General features: G+C 45.7%; 1 protein-coding gene across 1 annotated transcript in view; it reads left to right on the top strand.

The window, feature by feature from the left end:
- LOC134936175 (oocyte zinc finger protein XlCOF7.1-like) overlaps nt 1-16,623 on the top strand; it is a 216,182-nt gene that overhangs the window by 33,474 nt on the left and 166,085 nt on the right. Inside the window, exon 2 of the mRNA XM_063931106.1 lies at nt 13,096-14,484. Within this exon, the coding sequence (XP_063787176.1) occupies nt 13,280-14,484 (1,205 nt within the window). The 5' untranslated portion in view covers nt 13,096-13,279. The remainder of the gene's footprint in view (nt 1-13,095; nt 14,485-16,623) is intronic.

Here is a 16,623-nt window from a genome sequence, read left to right as displayed (position 1 = left end):
GTAGTTCTGATTGGCTGGGAATTTGTTGCTGTGATCACATATTGCTGCATTCATCAAACATTTCCTGGAGCAAAATTAAGAAGTTGGAAGGGTCCAGGGAATGCCTCAGGTGACGTCCGCATTGGCCAGTTCTGAACGACCCATCATTCGTCATTTATAAAGTGTACACACTGAACATTACAAACCATGAACGATATCTTTTGGCTAAGCTGCATTTATGGACGACCGAAGATGTCTTATATGACTCACGGGAGTGTGCATATTGGGCCTAATTCAGAACTGATCGTAGCCGCGCTGGCAGGGTGCTACTCCTTGCTCTGCTGGTGGCAGCGCGTGACATCACGCAGCAGCCACGGCCTGCCCCCCGCATTGTCCAGGCACGCCTTCGTTGCCCGGACCGTGCCCCCACGCCGCTGGCCTGCCCCCTCCCACCCTGCGACTGCCTCTGCCTGTCAATCAGGCAGAGGCAATCGCAGTGCTGAGACAGCTGTATGCCATGCGCTGGTGCGCTGCGGTGCCAGCGTATGCGCAGTTCAAACCTGATAGGTTGCTGTGCGGAAATGCACAGCACCAATGAGGTCTGAATAAGGCCTATAGTGCGTACACACACACACACTACGATGTAAACGATTTATCATTATGATTCCCGTTGTAACAATAATTTCTCTAATGTCCTATAGGATGCTGGGGACTCCTTAAGGACCATGGGGATAGACGGGCTCCGCAGGAGACATGGGCACTTTAAGAATGACTTTGGATCTGGGTGTGCACTGGCTCCTCCCTCTATGCCCCTCCTCCAGACCTCAGTTTGATACTGTGCCCAGTGGAGACTGGGTGCTTTCAGGGAGCTCTCCTGAGTTTCCTGCTAAAGTATTTTAGTTAGGTTTTTTATTTTCAGGGAGCCTGCTGGCAACAGACTCCCTGCATCGAGGGACTGAGAGAGAAACAGACCTACTTCTCTGAGTTTCAAGGCTCTGTTTCTTAGGCTACTGGACACCATTAGCTCCAGAGGGATTGGTATGCAGGTCTCATCCTCGCCGTCCTTCCCAGAGCCGTGCCGCCGTTCTCCTCGCAGAGCCGGAAGATAGGAGCCTGGTGAGTATGAGAAGAAAAGAAGACTTCAGAGGCGGCAGAAGACATCTTGATCTTCATAGAGGTAACGCACAGCGGTGAAGCTTTGCGCCATTGCTCCCATTCACCTCACACACTTTGGTCACTGTAAGGGCGCAGGGGGGGCGCCCTGGGCAGCAATAAAAACCTCTCTAATGGCAAAAGTACATATATACATGTACAGCTGGGCACTGTACATGTATATAAAGAGCCCCCGCCATGTCTTTGGGAATTTTGAGCGGGACAGAAGCCCTGCCCCCCCCCCCCCCCCACCCCCTCCCTCCCTGGACTCTCTCCTGCTTACTGACGGTGGGTTTTTCAGGTGCATATACATTCATAACAGCGCTACTGGGTAAACATTCTGTGTTTTTTCCTGGGTCATATAGTGCTGGGGTGTGTGCTGGCATACTCTCTCTGTCTCTCCAAAGGGCCTGGTGGGGAACCTGTCTTCAGAAAAGAGCTTCCCTGTGTGTGTGGGGTGTGTCGGTACGCGTATGTTGACATGTATGAGGTTGAAGGCTCACCTAAGGAGGAGGGGGAGTGTATGAATGTAAGGTCTCCGTCGGCAGCGCCGACACCTGACTGGATGGATATGTTGAATGTCTCAAGTGCTAATGTAAATTTATTGCACAAAAGATTAGACAAAGCTGAGGCTAGAGAACAGTCAGGGAGTCAAACCATGTCTGTCCCAATGTCGCCGGGACCTTCGGGGTCTCAGAAGCGCACACTATCCCAAATAGTTGACACAGATACCGACACGATTCAGACTCCAGTGTCGACTACGATGATGCAAAATTACAGCCAAGAGTGGCTAAATGTATTCGATGTATGATTATTGCAATAAGAGGTTTTGCATATCAGAGGAACCCCCTGTCACTGACATGAGGGTACACATGTATAAGGAAAAGAAACCTGAGATCACCTTTCCTCCCTCACATGAGCTAAACGAGTTATGTGAAAAAGCTTGGGAATCTCCAGACAAACTGCAGATTCCCAAAAGGATTCTTATGGCGTTTCCTTTCCCGTCAACGGACAGGATACGGTGGGAAACCTCCCCTAGGGTGGACACAGCGTTGACACGCTTATCCAAGAAGGTAGCGCTGCCATCCCAGGATACGGCTACCCTCAGGGATCCTGATGATCGCAAGCAGGAGGTTACCTTGAAGTCCATTTACACGCATTTGGGTACCTTACTCAGACCGGCTATTGCGTCTGCCTGGGTGTGTAGCGCTGTAGCGGCATGGACGGATACCTTATCAGCAGAAATTGAAGCCCTAGATAAGGATACCATCTTATTGACTCTAGGACATATAAAGGATGCTGTCTTATATATGAGAGATGCTCAAAGAGACATTGGTTTATTGGGTTCTAGAATCAACGCTATGTCGATTTCTGCTAGACGAGTCCTATGGACCCGGCAATGGACAGGTGATGCCGACTCAAAAAGGCATATGGAGGTTTTACCTTACAAGGGTGAGGAATTGTTTGGCGAAGGTCTCTCGGACCTGGTCTCCACAACTACAGCTGGTAAATCCAATTTTTTGCCTTATATTCTCTCACAGCCTAAGAAAACGTCACATTATCAGATGCCTGGAAGGGGGGGTATTTTATGGTATCCCTGGACATAATGGATGCATACCTTCATGTTCCAATTTATCCACCTCATCAGCCGTACCAGAGATTTGCGATACAGGATTGTCATTGCCAATTTCAGACGTTGCTGTTTGGGCTTTCCAAGGCCCGAGGATTTTCACCAAGGTAATGGCGGGAATGATGGTGCTCCTGTGCAAGCAAGGTGTCACAATTATCCCATACTTGGATGATCTCCTTATAAAAGCGAGATCTCAAGAGAAATTACTGAACAGCGTGTCACTTTCATTGAAGGTGTTACAGCAACATGGCTGGATTCTAATTATCCCAAAGTCGCAGCTGGTTCCTACGACTCGTCTGACCTTCTTGGGCATAATTTTGGACACAGACCAGAAAAAGGTTTTTCTTCTGATGGAAAAAGCTCAGGAACTCATGACTCTGGTCAGGAACCTGTTGAAGCCAAAACAGGTGTCGGTGCATCACTGCACTCGAGTCCTGGGGAAGATGGTGGCATCATACGAAGCCATTCCCTTCGGCAGGTTCCATGAGGACCTTCCAATGGGACCTACTGGACAAGTGGTCCGGGTCACATCTACAAATTCATCAGTGGATCACCCTGTCCCCCAGAGCCAGGGTATCTCTCCTGTGGTGGCTGCAGAGTGCTCACCTCCTAGAGGAATGCAGGTTCGGCATGCAGGACTTGATCTAGGTGACCACAGACGCAAGCCTCCGAGGTTGGGGAGCAGTCACACAGGGAAGAAATTTCCAAGGTCTTTGGTCAAGCCTAGAGACTTGTTTCCACATCAACGTCCTGGAGTTGAGGGCCCTATACAACGCCCTACGTCAAGCGGAGGCATTACTTCGCGACAAACCAGTTCTGATCCAATCAGACAATGTCACCTCGGTAGCTCATGTAAACCGCCAAGGTGGCACAAGGAGCAGAGTGGCAATGGCAGAAGCCACCAGGATTCTTCGCTGGGCGGAGATTCATGTAAGCGCACTGTCAGCAGTGTTCATTCCGGGAGTGGACAACTGGGAAGCAGACTTCCTCAGCAGACAAGATCTGCATTCGGGAGAGTGGGGACTTCATCAGGAAGTCCTCGCACAGATTGTAAGTCGGTGAGGACTGCCCCAAATAGACATGATGGCATCCCGTCTCAACAAAAAAAAAAGCTAAAAAGGTATTGTGCCAGGTCAAGAGATCCTCAGGCTGTAGCTGTGGACGCACTGGTGACACCGTGGGTGTTCCAGTCGGTCTATTTATTTTCCTCCTCTTCCTCTCATACCCAAGGTGTTGAGAACAATAAGACAAAGAGGAGTGAGAACAGTCCTCATTGTTCCAGATTGGCCACGAAGGACCTGGTATCAGGATCTGCAGAAGATGCTCACAGAAGATCCGTGGGCGCTTCCTTGAATACAGGACCTGCTGCAACAGGGGCCCTGTCTGTTCCAAGACTTACCGCGGCTGCGTTTGACGGCATGACGGTTGAACGCCGGATCCTAGCGGAGAAAGGTATTCCGGATGAGGTCATTCCTACGCTGATAAAGGCTAGGAAGGATGTGACATCTAAACATTATCACCGAATATGGCGAAAATATGTTTCTTGGTGTGAGGCCAGGAATGCTCCTCTGGAAGAATTCCATCTGGGCCGTTTTCTTCACTTCCTACAAACTGGAGTGAATTTAGGCCTAAAATTAGGATCTATTAAGGTTCAGATTTCGGCCTTATCCATTTTCTTTCAAAAGGAATTGGCCTCTCTCCCAGAAGTACAGACGTTTGTGAAGGGAGTACTGCATATTCAGCCTCCTTTTGTACCTCCGGTGGCGCCTTGGGACCTTAACGTGGTGTTAAATTTCCTTAAGTCACATTGGTTTGAAACACTTTAAAACGGTGGAGTTGAAATATCTCACTTGGAATGTGGTCATGTTGTTAGCCTTGGCTTCGGCTAGGCGAGTTTCGGAATTAGCGGCTTTATCACATAAAAGCCCCTATCTGGTTTTCCATATGGATAGGGTGGAATTGCGGACTCGTCCTCAATTCCTACCTAAAGTGGTGTTACCTTTCGTGCCTGTGGATACGCGTGACTTGGAGGATTCCGTGTCCCTTGATGTGGTCAGGGCTTTGAAAATTTATGTGGTCAGAACGGCTAGAGTCAGGAAGACAGAAGCACTGTTTGTCCTGTATGCAGCCAACAAGGTTGGCGCTCCCGCTTCAAAGCAGTCTATTGCTAGCTGGATCTGTAACACGATTCAGCAGGCTCATTCTACGGCAGGATTGCCGTTACCAAAATCGGTTAAGGCCCATTCCACTAGGAAGGTGGGTTCTTCTTGGGCGGCTGCCGAGGTGTCTCGGCACTACAGCTGTGCCGAGCTGCTACTTGGTTGGGTTCAAACACCTTTGCAAAATTCTATAAGTTTGATACCCTGGCTGAGGAGGACCTCCTGTTTGCTCAATCGGTGCTGCAGAGTCATCTGCACTCTCCCGCCCGTTTGGGAGCTTTGGTATAATCCCCATGGTCCTTACGGAGTCCCCAGCATCCTCTAGGACGTTAGAGAAAATAAGATTTTAAACCTACCGGTAAATCTTTTTCTCGTAGTCTGTAGAGGATGCTGGGCGCCCGTCCCAAGTGCGGACTACTTCTGCAAGACTTTTATATAGTTATTGCTTACATAAGGGTTATGTTATAGTTTCATCGGTTTTGGACCGATGCTATGTTTTTTCATACTGTTAACTAGGTAGTATATCACAAGTTGTACGGTGTGGCTGGTATGAATCTTGCCCTTGGATTAACTAAAATCCTTTCCTCGTACTGTCCATCTCCTCTGGGCACAGTTTCTCTAACTGAGGTCTGGAGGAGGGGCATAGAGGGAGGAGCTAGTGTACAACCAGATCCAAAGTCTTTCTTAAAGTGTCCATGTCTCCTGCAGAGCCCGTCTATCCCCATGGTCCTTACGGAGTCCCAGCATCCTCTACGGACTACGAGAAAAAGATTTACTGGTAGGTTTAAAATCTTATTTTAAGTGAAATATTAATCGGCTTTGAACATTTAATACAATAATACAAATAAACACAGTGGGTCTTTTAAAAAAATTTTAGCACTTTTTTTTTTTTTATTCACACATCTTTATGCTTTCATATTTTACTGGTCTAGTTTTTATATACTATTTTATAAGAAACTCCATAAAGGTTAGTTTATTCACAGTGCACCAAATATGACTTTTTTTTCTTCTGTATATGATACACGGACGATTCACATTATTATCACCACCTCCTACGTTTGATGCCTGCAGCAAGCAGCCCATGAAGTACGTCTTGGGTCATGTGCTGGCTTGGTGGGTATATAAGGTGTGTGATGGGCTGTCTGCACATGTCACTAGATGCTTTCATGGGTAAAAGGGGCAATTTTTTTCCAAGTTGCAAAAAGGGATGATTATTGGCTTTCAAGACAAGGCTGGCAGTATTTCTGACACAGCGCAGTTTGTGAACTGTTTGCGTGCTGTTGTGGTGAAGGTGTATCGTGACTGAACAAATGGCACCATTGTGAATAACTGATGTGCGGTGCACCATGTGCCATTGATGTGAGAGGTGAATGCTGGTTACCTGTCAGGAATCCGCGCTCTGCTACGTCACCTACCAGCGCGCTGGTGTGCAGGCCTCCGGAGGTCATGGTCCCAGTCGCGGCTACATGTGTGTATAGACCGCAAGCGTCATCTTCCGCATTGCTGAGTACCCCCGAGTCCGGTCCTGTGTGCATTCTGCTGTGTGCGGGCGTCCTGCCTGTGTGGTCGTTGCCATGACTCCTGCACTCAGCTGATCCTGGTGTGCAATCCTGCACTGTCTCCACCCAGAGTTCAGTGACCAATCACTGCAGAGCCATGGGTATAACTCCCAATCCGTGGCTCACTCACATTGCCTCAGACAACGAGTCACATACGGTGTGCCTTGTTCTCCGGACTCCTGTGTTCCTGTTTCCAGCGATTCCCCGTGGTTACCTCCTGTCATCTCATCTCACTTCAGCTCTCCTGTTTTCTGCAGACTTCATCCACAGCCTGTTACCAGCTCATCAAGCAGTAAGAGACTCTCCTCAGGTGTTGCATTCATTACTACCTGTGCACTGCTAATTGCATACCATCTGTGCATCTCTGCAAGTATTTCATCTCATTGCATAGAGACTGTCTCATGCTTGGGCCTAGTGCGGCCATAAGGACTTTGCTATACAGTGACTGTGTGTTTTTCAAGTTTTACCGGAGTTCTGTTTATTTCATTTACATTCAGCATCAAGTCACTTTATATTTCTGTTGCAAGAGACTTTTCAGTTGTTTTGGTTCAATTACCAATCACTGTTACTTTATTGCCTGGTTTCAGTTTATCATTCACTGCTATACCATCTACTCTGTGATACCTGTGTAATAAACATCAGCGCTTATGCGCCGGACTTTCATATTGCCTCTAAGCTTTGTACATCGCACCAACACTGACCCACTAGTGCCCCCACCGGGGACAGACAAAACCCAGAGACCTGACAGTTTGTCTGAGGCCCATGGACCCGGACGGTGGTCAGAGTGTGGGGTCAGGGACACTCCAAGGCTTAGTGTCACGACTAGATGGTCAAGAGGCTGCGCAGCAGCAGATTATACAATTTCTGCAAGAAATGTCTTCTCGCTTAGATACTCTGAAGAAGCTGACGTTGGAAATGACTGTTGCAGTGTCCTCATCAGTGTCTGCTCCTGTTCCTAGTTCCACAGTTTCTAGCTCTCCAGTTGCTCCTGTTCCAATGTCTCACATCCATCTACCTACTCCAAGTAAATTTGATGGTAATGCTAAGATGTGTCGTGGATTTTTGAATCAATGCGAGGTTCATTTTGAATTGCAACCACAGAACTTTCCAACACCTAGAACAAAGGTTGCTTATATTTCTCTTTTAGCCGGCTCTGCCCTGAACTGGGTCTCTCCGCTGTGGGAGCGAGCAGATGCTTTGCTGAACAACTATACAGAGTTTGTTGCCACATTCCGACGCATCTTTGACGAACCTGGGCGTACGACCTCTGCTTCTTCAGACCTCCTTCAGATCCGCCAGGGAACACGTACTGTGGGTCAGTACGTTATCCAGTTCCAGACATTGGCATCAGAGGTGAAGTGGAACAACCAGGCATTGGTTGCCGCCTTCTGGCATGGTCTCTCTGACCGCATAAAGGATGAGTTGACTACCCGAGACTTACCAGAGCAACTGGAAGCTCTAATTTCCCTATGCGTCAAGTTGGATCTACGTTTACGCGAGCGAGCCAGTGAACGCTCTCGAGGTGATCTTCGCAAACACCGAGCTATGCCTCCTGTACAGTCTCTACCTATTATTGCTGATGAACCCATGCAGGTAAACAAGTTTCGTTTAACACCTGAGGAGCGGTCCAGAAGATTAAAGGAAAGACTGTGTCTCTATTGTGCTGCTGCTGGTCATCTGATTGGTTCCTGTCCTGCTCGGTCGGGAAACGCCAGAGGAGGAGTCAAGTTAGGGACCTTGAATAAAGCTCCTTCTTTTCAAGACCTTACATTACCTGTCACTTTGGAAATGCCAGATGGACTCCAGTCTCTGTCCGCCTTAGTGGATTGTGGTGCTGCTGGGAATTTTATCACACAAGCTGCAGTGGATAGACTTCATCTCCCAGTGTCTAAACTGTGTCGTCCAGTATATCTCACTGCTGTGGACGGAAGCCGTATTCCTGAAGGTTCCATCATTCTGCAAACCAAGCCAGTGGTTCTGGGAGTAGGCTTCCTGCATTCCGAGCTTATTGAGTTCCTGGTTATACCTAAAGCTGGCTATGAGATCGTACTGGGTATGCCTTGGCTTCAATTGCACAATCCGCAATTTGACTGGTCTACATTACAGTTAACAGCATGGAGTTCCTCTTGTCATCAGTCATGTCTGGCTCAAGTACTTCCAATCAAGTCTTCAAGTGTAAAGTCTCAGTCTGGCCTTCCGGAGACCTATCAGGAATTCACTGACGTCTTCAGTGAGAAAGCAGCGGATGTCTTGCCTCCCCATCGAGAGTGGGATTGTCCCATTGATTTGGTTCCAGGGAGTAAGCCGCCTAGAGGGCGTACATACCCTCTTTCAGTTCCAGAGACCCAAGCAATGAGTGTATACATTAAAGAAAATTTACAGAAAGGGTTCATCCTTCCATCCTCCTTCCCCAGCTGGTGCTGGATTCTTCTTCGTCAAGAAGAAAGCTGGAGGACTTCGTCCCTGTATCGATTATCGGGGTTTAAATGACATCACGATTAAAAATAGCTACCCGTTACCTCTCATCACAGAGTTGTTCGACAGAGTTAGAGGTGCGTCCATCTTCACGAAACTGGATCTTCGCAGGGCTTATAATCTTATTAGGATTCGAAGTGGTGATGAGTGGAAAACCGCCTTCAATACTCGTGACGGCCACTATGAATATCTAGTGATGCCCTTCGGCTTGAGTAACGCCCCGGCCGTGTTTCAAAACTTTGTCAACGAAGTATTCAGAGATCTCCTGTATAAATGTGTGGTAGTTTACCTCGATGACATCTTGATATTCTCTCGTGATTTAGTTTCTCATCGCCAACAAGTAAGAGGTTCTTCGACGTCTTCGACAGAATCATCTGTATGGCAAGCTGTCCAAATGCACATTTGAAGCTTCTTCATTATCTTTCTTGGGATACATTATTTCCGGAACAGATCTTCAAATGGACCCAGCTAAACTGGAAGCTATAGAGAGCTGGGCTCTTCCAACAACACTCAAGTCAGTTCAACGTTTCATAGGCTTTGCTAATTACTACAGAAAGTTTATTAAAGGCTTCTCCACGTTAATAGCTCCAATCACCTGCCTTACCCGGAAAGGGGGGAATCCTTCCCAATGGTCTGACGCTGCACTGTCTGCTTTTCATAAAATTAAACAAGCTTTTATTTCAGCTCCTGTGTTACAACAGCCGGATGTCAATAAGGCCTTCATCCTGGAAGTAGATGCCTCAACGGTTGGCGTGGGCGCAGTCCTGTCCCAGGTGGGCGTTGATGGTAAGACTCACCCCTGTGGGTTTTTCTCTCGTAGGTTCTCACCCGCTGAAATTAACTATACCATCGGTGACCAGGAACTGTTGGCAATCAAATTGGCCCTTGAAGAATGGAGGTATCTGCTGGAGGGTACGAGATTCCCTATTACCATCTACACGGATCACAAGAACCTTCTTTACCTGAAAGCTGCACAGTGCCTGAATCCTCGGCAAGCAAGGTGGGCCCTATTCTTATCCCGTTTTGACTTTAAGTTAATGTTTAGGCCTGGCTCACAAAACCGTTAAAGCAGATGCTTTGTCTCACTCTATGAGCTCAAATGAGGAGTCTTCAGAACAGGCTGCTCGACCAGTATTAAATCCTGTGGTTTTCGCAGCTACAGGGGTGTCGCAAGTTCCACCTCCAGGCAAGATGTTTGTCTCTCCAGAGCTCCGTTCAAATCTCCTGTCCTGGGCTCATACGTCCAAATTTAATGGTCACCCTGGGGTTCTCAAGACTTTTAAGTTCCTGTCCCAAACGTATTGGTGGCCTCGAATGAAAACAGATATTCAAGAATTTATAGCTTCATGTCCCAAATGTGCTCAGCATAAAGTTTCTCGTCAGGCTCCCGCAGGCCAATTGTTACCCAATTCCATTCCCAGGCGCCCTTGGTCTCACTTATCGATGGATTTTATTTCAGATCTCCCTCCATCCAAAGGGTATGACACCATCTGGGTAGTAGTCGATAGGTTCTCAAAAATGGCGCACTTCATTCCACTCATGGGGTTACCCTCTGCTCCAAAATTGGCACAGTTGTTTTGTCACGAAATATTTAGGTTACATGGACTTCCAACAGAAATTATATCTGACCGAGGTGTACAATTTGTGGCCAAGTTCTGGAGGGCTCTGTGTTCAGTGCTACAAGTAAAACTGAAATTCTCTACGGCCTATCACCCTCAAACAAATGGGCAGACAGAGAGGGTAAATCAAGAGCTTGAGACCTATTTGAGACTGTAAATTTCTTCTTCACAGGATGACTGGGTAGAATTATTGCCCTGGGCAGAGTTTGCTCATAATTTTCGTTATCATACTTCTACAGATACAACTCCTTTTTTCGCAGTTTATGGACAGCATCCTAGAGTACCTGATTTCCAAGAGTTACCCGTCATAGATGTGCCTGCGGCTGCTTCTGCTCTTCAGCGGTTCGCTCAAATTTGGAAGAAGATTCATTTATCTCTTAAAAAAGTTTCTCAACGGTATAAGATATTTGCTGATCGAAAGAGACGAGCAGTTCCTAGTTTAAAACCGGGCGACAAAGTCTGGTTATCTACCCGAAATCTCCGTCTCAGAGTTCCATCAATGAAATTTGCTCCACGGTTTATTGGGCCATTCCCGGTGGAAAATGTTATTAACCCAGTGGCTTATAAGTTAAAACTGCCTGCTTTTTTGAAAGTTCCCAACTCATTCCATATTTCTCTCCTCAGACCACTAATTCTCAATCGTTTCCAGAGAACGCTTCCAGCAGCTCCAAAGGTACAAACTCATCGGGGCGTGGAATACGAGGTGGAAAAGATCTTAGACTCTCGACATCGTTATGGTAATTTGCAATACCTGATTGACTGGTCTGGATATGGTCCTGAAGAGGAGTTGGGTAAACGCCACGGATGTCCATGCTCCACGGTTGGTTCAAGCCTTCCACAGACTCTTCCCTGCCAAGCCTCGTGGGTGTTCGGTGCCCACCCATAAAGTAGGGGGTACTGTCAGGAATCGGCGCTCTGCTACGTCTCACCTACCAGCGCGCTGGTGTGCAGGCCTCCGGAGGTCATGGTCCCAGTCGCGGCTACATGTGTGTATAGACCGCAAGCGTCATCTTCCGCATTGCTGAGTACCCCTGAGTCCGGTCCTGTGTGCATTCTGCTGTGTGCGGGCGTCCTGCCTGTGTGGTCGTTGCCATGACTCCTGCACTCAGCTGATCCTGGTGTGCAATCCTGCACTGTGTCTCCACCCAGAGTTCAGTGACCAATCACTGCAGAGCCATGGGTATAACTCCCAGTCCGTGGCTCACTCACATTGCCTCAGACAACGAGTCACATACGGTGTGCCTTGTTCTCCGGACTCCTGTGTTCCTGTTTCCAGCGATTCCCCGTGGTTACCTCCTGTCATCTCATCTCACTTCAGCTCTCCTGTTTTCTGCAGACTTCATCCACAGCCTGTTACCAGCTCATCAAGCAGTAAGAGACTCTCCTCAGGTGTTGCATTCATTACTACCTGTGCACTGCTAATTGCATACCATCTGTGCATCTCTGCAAGTATTTCATCTCATTTCATAGAGACTGTCTCCTGCTTGGGCCTAGTGCGGCCATAAGGACTTTGCTATACAGTGACTGTGTGTTTTTCAAGTTTTACCGGAGTTCTGTTTATTTCATTTACATTCAGCATCAAGTCACTTTATATTTCTGTTGCAAGAGACTTTTCAGTTGTTTTGGATTCAATTACCAATCACTGTTACTTTATTGCCTGGTTTCAGTTTATCATTCACTGCTATACCATCTACTCTGTGATACCTGTGTAATAAACATCAGCGCTTATGCGCCGGACTTTCATATTGCCTCTCCGCTTTGTACATCGCACCAACACTGACCCACTAGTGCCCCCACCGGGGACAGACAAAACCCAGAGACCTGACATTACCAAGGTGCATGAGAGTTGACCGACATGCTACAAGGCTGAAATTCCCTGTCAAATTGATCCCGATTGATACCAGACGTGTGTCTAAAATGACAGTTCATCCAGTCTAGCTGCTGTCCGTGCTGCACATGGCGGTTACTCTGGTTATTAGCTTGTGGTCATAATAATGTGACTTGACCCTGTATAGGGTTTTCTTTTTATATGTAGAAACTTTGGTGGATTATAGTCAACGGCATTATCTTTTCTTGTTGAGTATAAGATATACTAACTACTACTTGTACAGAGGTCCTCATAATTCCTTCCCCGTTTCCCTTCATTTTGAGAGTATATTACTCTGTATGAGGTTAGTATTTTTCCCATTGTATATACAGTCCTGATACACTTAGACTGACATAAACGCTCACATACACAGCCAGACACGTGCATATTATACGTTTATAGGGCAGATGTATTAACCTGAAGGCATAAGGAAGTAATAAATCAGTGATAAGAGCTGATTGGCTTGTGCGTTTAACTGTTAATTTACATATTGGAGCTAATTGGCTGGTGCATTTATCACTGGTTTATCACTTCCTTATGTCTTCTCTAGGTGAATACATCTGCCCCCATGTTCCGTATGCAATATAACATTTTTGCCATGAAAATATAATGACCCTGCTAACCTTTACGCTTTTACATATCCGCTTTCTTACAGGACAATTAAGCAAGATACCCACTAAGAATAGTAGAAGACGTTATAGAAATGGAAATTGTTCTCTGATCAAGCCAACTAATTACGGAATTTCTTCTTACACATCTGGAGGGGTCGATCACAAAAGCTGCTCTTATTTTCTGTACAGAAGAAACATTCAACTCATTTGTTTCTCACCTAATACAGGATGAGTTTCATAGAAGAGAAACCACATCTGTGTTTTGAGTGTGACAAATGCTTTACACGTAAATCAGAGCTTCTCATACATCAGATGAGTCGCACAGGAGAGAAACCATTTACATGTTCTCACTGTAGCAAGTGTTTTATCCAGAAGACATCTCTTGTTATACATCAGATTAGACATGCAGCAGAGAAACCACATCTGTGTTCTGAGTGTGACAAAGGCTTTACACGTAAATCACAGCTTCTGAAGCATCAGATGAGTCACACAGGAGAGAGCCCATTTACATGTACTGAATGCAGCAAGCGTTTTACCCAAAAGTCACATCTTGCTATACATCAGAGGAGTCACACAGGAGTGAAGCCATTTACATGTTCTGAATGTAACAAATGTTTTACCACTAATATGCAACTTGTTGGACATCTGAGGAGTCACACAGGAGAGAAACCATTTAACTGCTCTGAATGCAGCAAATGTTTTTCCAGTAAGTCACATCTTGTTACACATCAGAGGAGTCACACAGGAGTGAAACCATTTAAATGCTCTGAATGCAGCAAGGGTTTTACCAAAAAGACACATCTTGTTATACATCAGAGGATTCACACAGGAGAGAAACCATTTACATGTTCTGAGTGTAGCAAGTGTTTTGCTCGTAAGGTACATCTCATTAGACATCAGATGAGTCACACAGGAGTGAAACCATTTAAATGTTCTGAATGCATTAAGTGTTTTACCTGCAAGCGACAACGTGAAAGGCATCAAAGGATTCATACAGGAGAGAAACCATTTAAATGTTCTGAATGCAGCAAGTGTTTTACCCTCCAGCCACATCTTGTGCGTCATCAGAGGATTCACACAGGAGAAAAACCATTTAAATGCTCTGAATGTAGCAAGTGTCTTTCTTCCGAGCGGCAACTTCTTTCACATCAGATGATTCACACAGGAGAGAAACCATTTAAATGTTCTGCTTGCAGCAAGTGTTTTACACAATTGTCTAGTTTTGTTAGACATCAGAGGCTTCACAAAGGAGAAAAACCATTTAAATGCTCTGAATGTAGCAAGTGTTTTTCTTTCAAGTGGCAACTTGTTTCACATCAGAAAACTCACACAGGAGAGAAGCCATTTAAATGTTCTGAATGTAGCAAGTCTTTTACACAATTGTCTAGTGTTGTTAGACATCAGATTATTCACACAGGAGAAAAACCATTTAAATGCTCTGAATGCAACAACTGTTTCAAGACAAAGAAAACGCTTATTAATCACATGGGGAGTCACCCTGAGTTACTGAATGTTTCATGTGTTTCATGAGTCGGTATCACTACAATATGCAGCCCAGGGAGTTTCAATTAATTTTCTGAATGTGGCAAGTGTTTTATTTAAATCAGTTTAGATAAAGACAGAGAGGTCTGACAAGTGGACTTGAGGGCATTTTCCATCTGGGACAGGCTAATTGTTGGGAACTAGCGGCCTTACTCAGCATGGATCACTATTGAGACTGAAATTGCAATTGTCTCAAAACTACTACTGCTAAAAAGGGCATGTGAAGAGTCTCCCTGTAAGGTCAAAGATGCCCACTGATGCAATTGTATGCATTTGCAAAATTGCAATCCATACGTAGAAACGGAGTACCGTTGGCAGTTGACCCACGCCGTACTCATAATAATGTAATTGCAGACACATTCGTGCCATGTGTTTATTTGCAGCAATTGCAGCTAGTCAGATACTCCGCAAAAATGTCCATGACATGCCTGCATGTTCCCAACCACTCCCCCCAAATGCCATGTTAACACCCCCGAATGACCCTTCCATCAATCACTTTGCGATCGCATTTCACTGAGGCTGCGATAGCATTTTAGCCTTCGCACGCGGCTAATGCATTCACAGTGCATGCACAGTCTGCTGATTGGCCGATTTGCAATTTAGTGATCCAAGCTTAATGAGACCCTAGAATTGCATTATAATAGACAATGGTGCTGCCTTTACTGAGCTCTGTAATATGCAGCCGTTCTCGCCCAGGTGCTGGGACTAGTAGAGGAAAGAGCATTCTATCCAGTAGAGCGTTCCAGCATCTCCTCTAAGGGATTCCTTCTAGGACTGGCAGTGCTAGGAGTATTGGATATTTCTACAGAAACCCTGCACATTGTCATGTCACCCTACAGGACACCTCTGCTCTCATACCTTTTTATTCTTTCCCTGACACATTTATTGCTGCCTTATCTCGCGCTATTTTGAATACTAAGGGGGGGATTTAAATGCTTGAAAAATCGGTTGGGTGTCTGTCTATTAGATAGGATAAAACATGCACCCAACTGACTTTTCAAACAATTGAATATACCCCTATGTATTATATTGTTAAATGGTGCAACTAAGAAACTGGTCACCTGTATCCCATAGTAACTGATCATTACAACATTTGTTAGCCTGCTGACACTAGATAGCTAATAGCTGATATCTGGTTGCTGTGGGTTACAGCTTATCCTTGCTTTTCACACCATGTTATTAAATAAGTCCCAAAGTAGAAAGTAAGAACAAAATATATTGATCCAATATAAGTCCCAAGGAGAGCACATTGTGTACCAGGCTAATAATAAAGATCCTAAACTTTTTTTTAAACTAGTATAGTAAAAATACACACAATGCTATGACATAGTACATGGTGATATAACTCAGACAGATCTGTCCTGCTTGTAGACTAAGGACCGTGTTCATATAATATCTGCAAAAAAAACATATTGCTAGCAACTGTCCTCATAACACTTAAAAGAGAGGGGAAGGGGCCACAGCTAACTTGCCGGGATATTCAAGAAAATGAAACAAGTACATTTACAGAGGAGAAGGTCCTAACAGAACTCTCAAAGCTGAAAGTGGACAAATCTATGGGGCCAGATGGGATACATCCAAGGATACTAAAAGAACTTTAAGAGGTGCTGGTAGCACCATTGACAGAATTATTCAACCAGTCATTAGCTACAGGAGTAATTCCAGAGGACTGGAAAAGAGCAAATGTAGTCCCACTGCACAAAAGTGGAAGCAAGAAAGAGGCAAACAACTACAGACCAGTGTGTCTTACATCAGTAGTAGGGAAATTGATGGAAACACTCTTAAAGAGTTGTAGATTATCTCAAATCCAGCAATTTACAGGATCCCAATCAGCATGGATTCACTGGGGGGGAGATCAAATCGTATTGACTTTTTTGACTGTGTGACTAAAGTGATGGATAAAGGTGGAGCCATGGATATAGCTTATCTATACTATACTGTTCCACATCGCAGACTGCTAAATAAACTTGGAAAGTTGGGATTGAATACTAGGGTTATTGAATGGATAAGATCTTGGTTGCAGGATAGAA

Source organism: Pseudophryne corroboree, chromosome 6 (assembly GCF_028390025.1).
Source record: "Pseudophryne corroboree isolate aPseCor3 chromosome 6, aPseCor3.hap2, whole genome shotgun sequence".
NCBI lineage: Eukaryota > Metazoa > Chordata > Amphibia > Anura > Myobatrachidae > Pseudophryne > Pseudophryne corroboree.
Note: the sequence above shows the minus strand (reverse complement) of the source record. Positions and strands in the feature narration are given on the sequence as shown.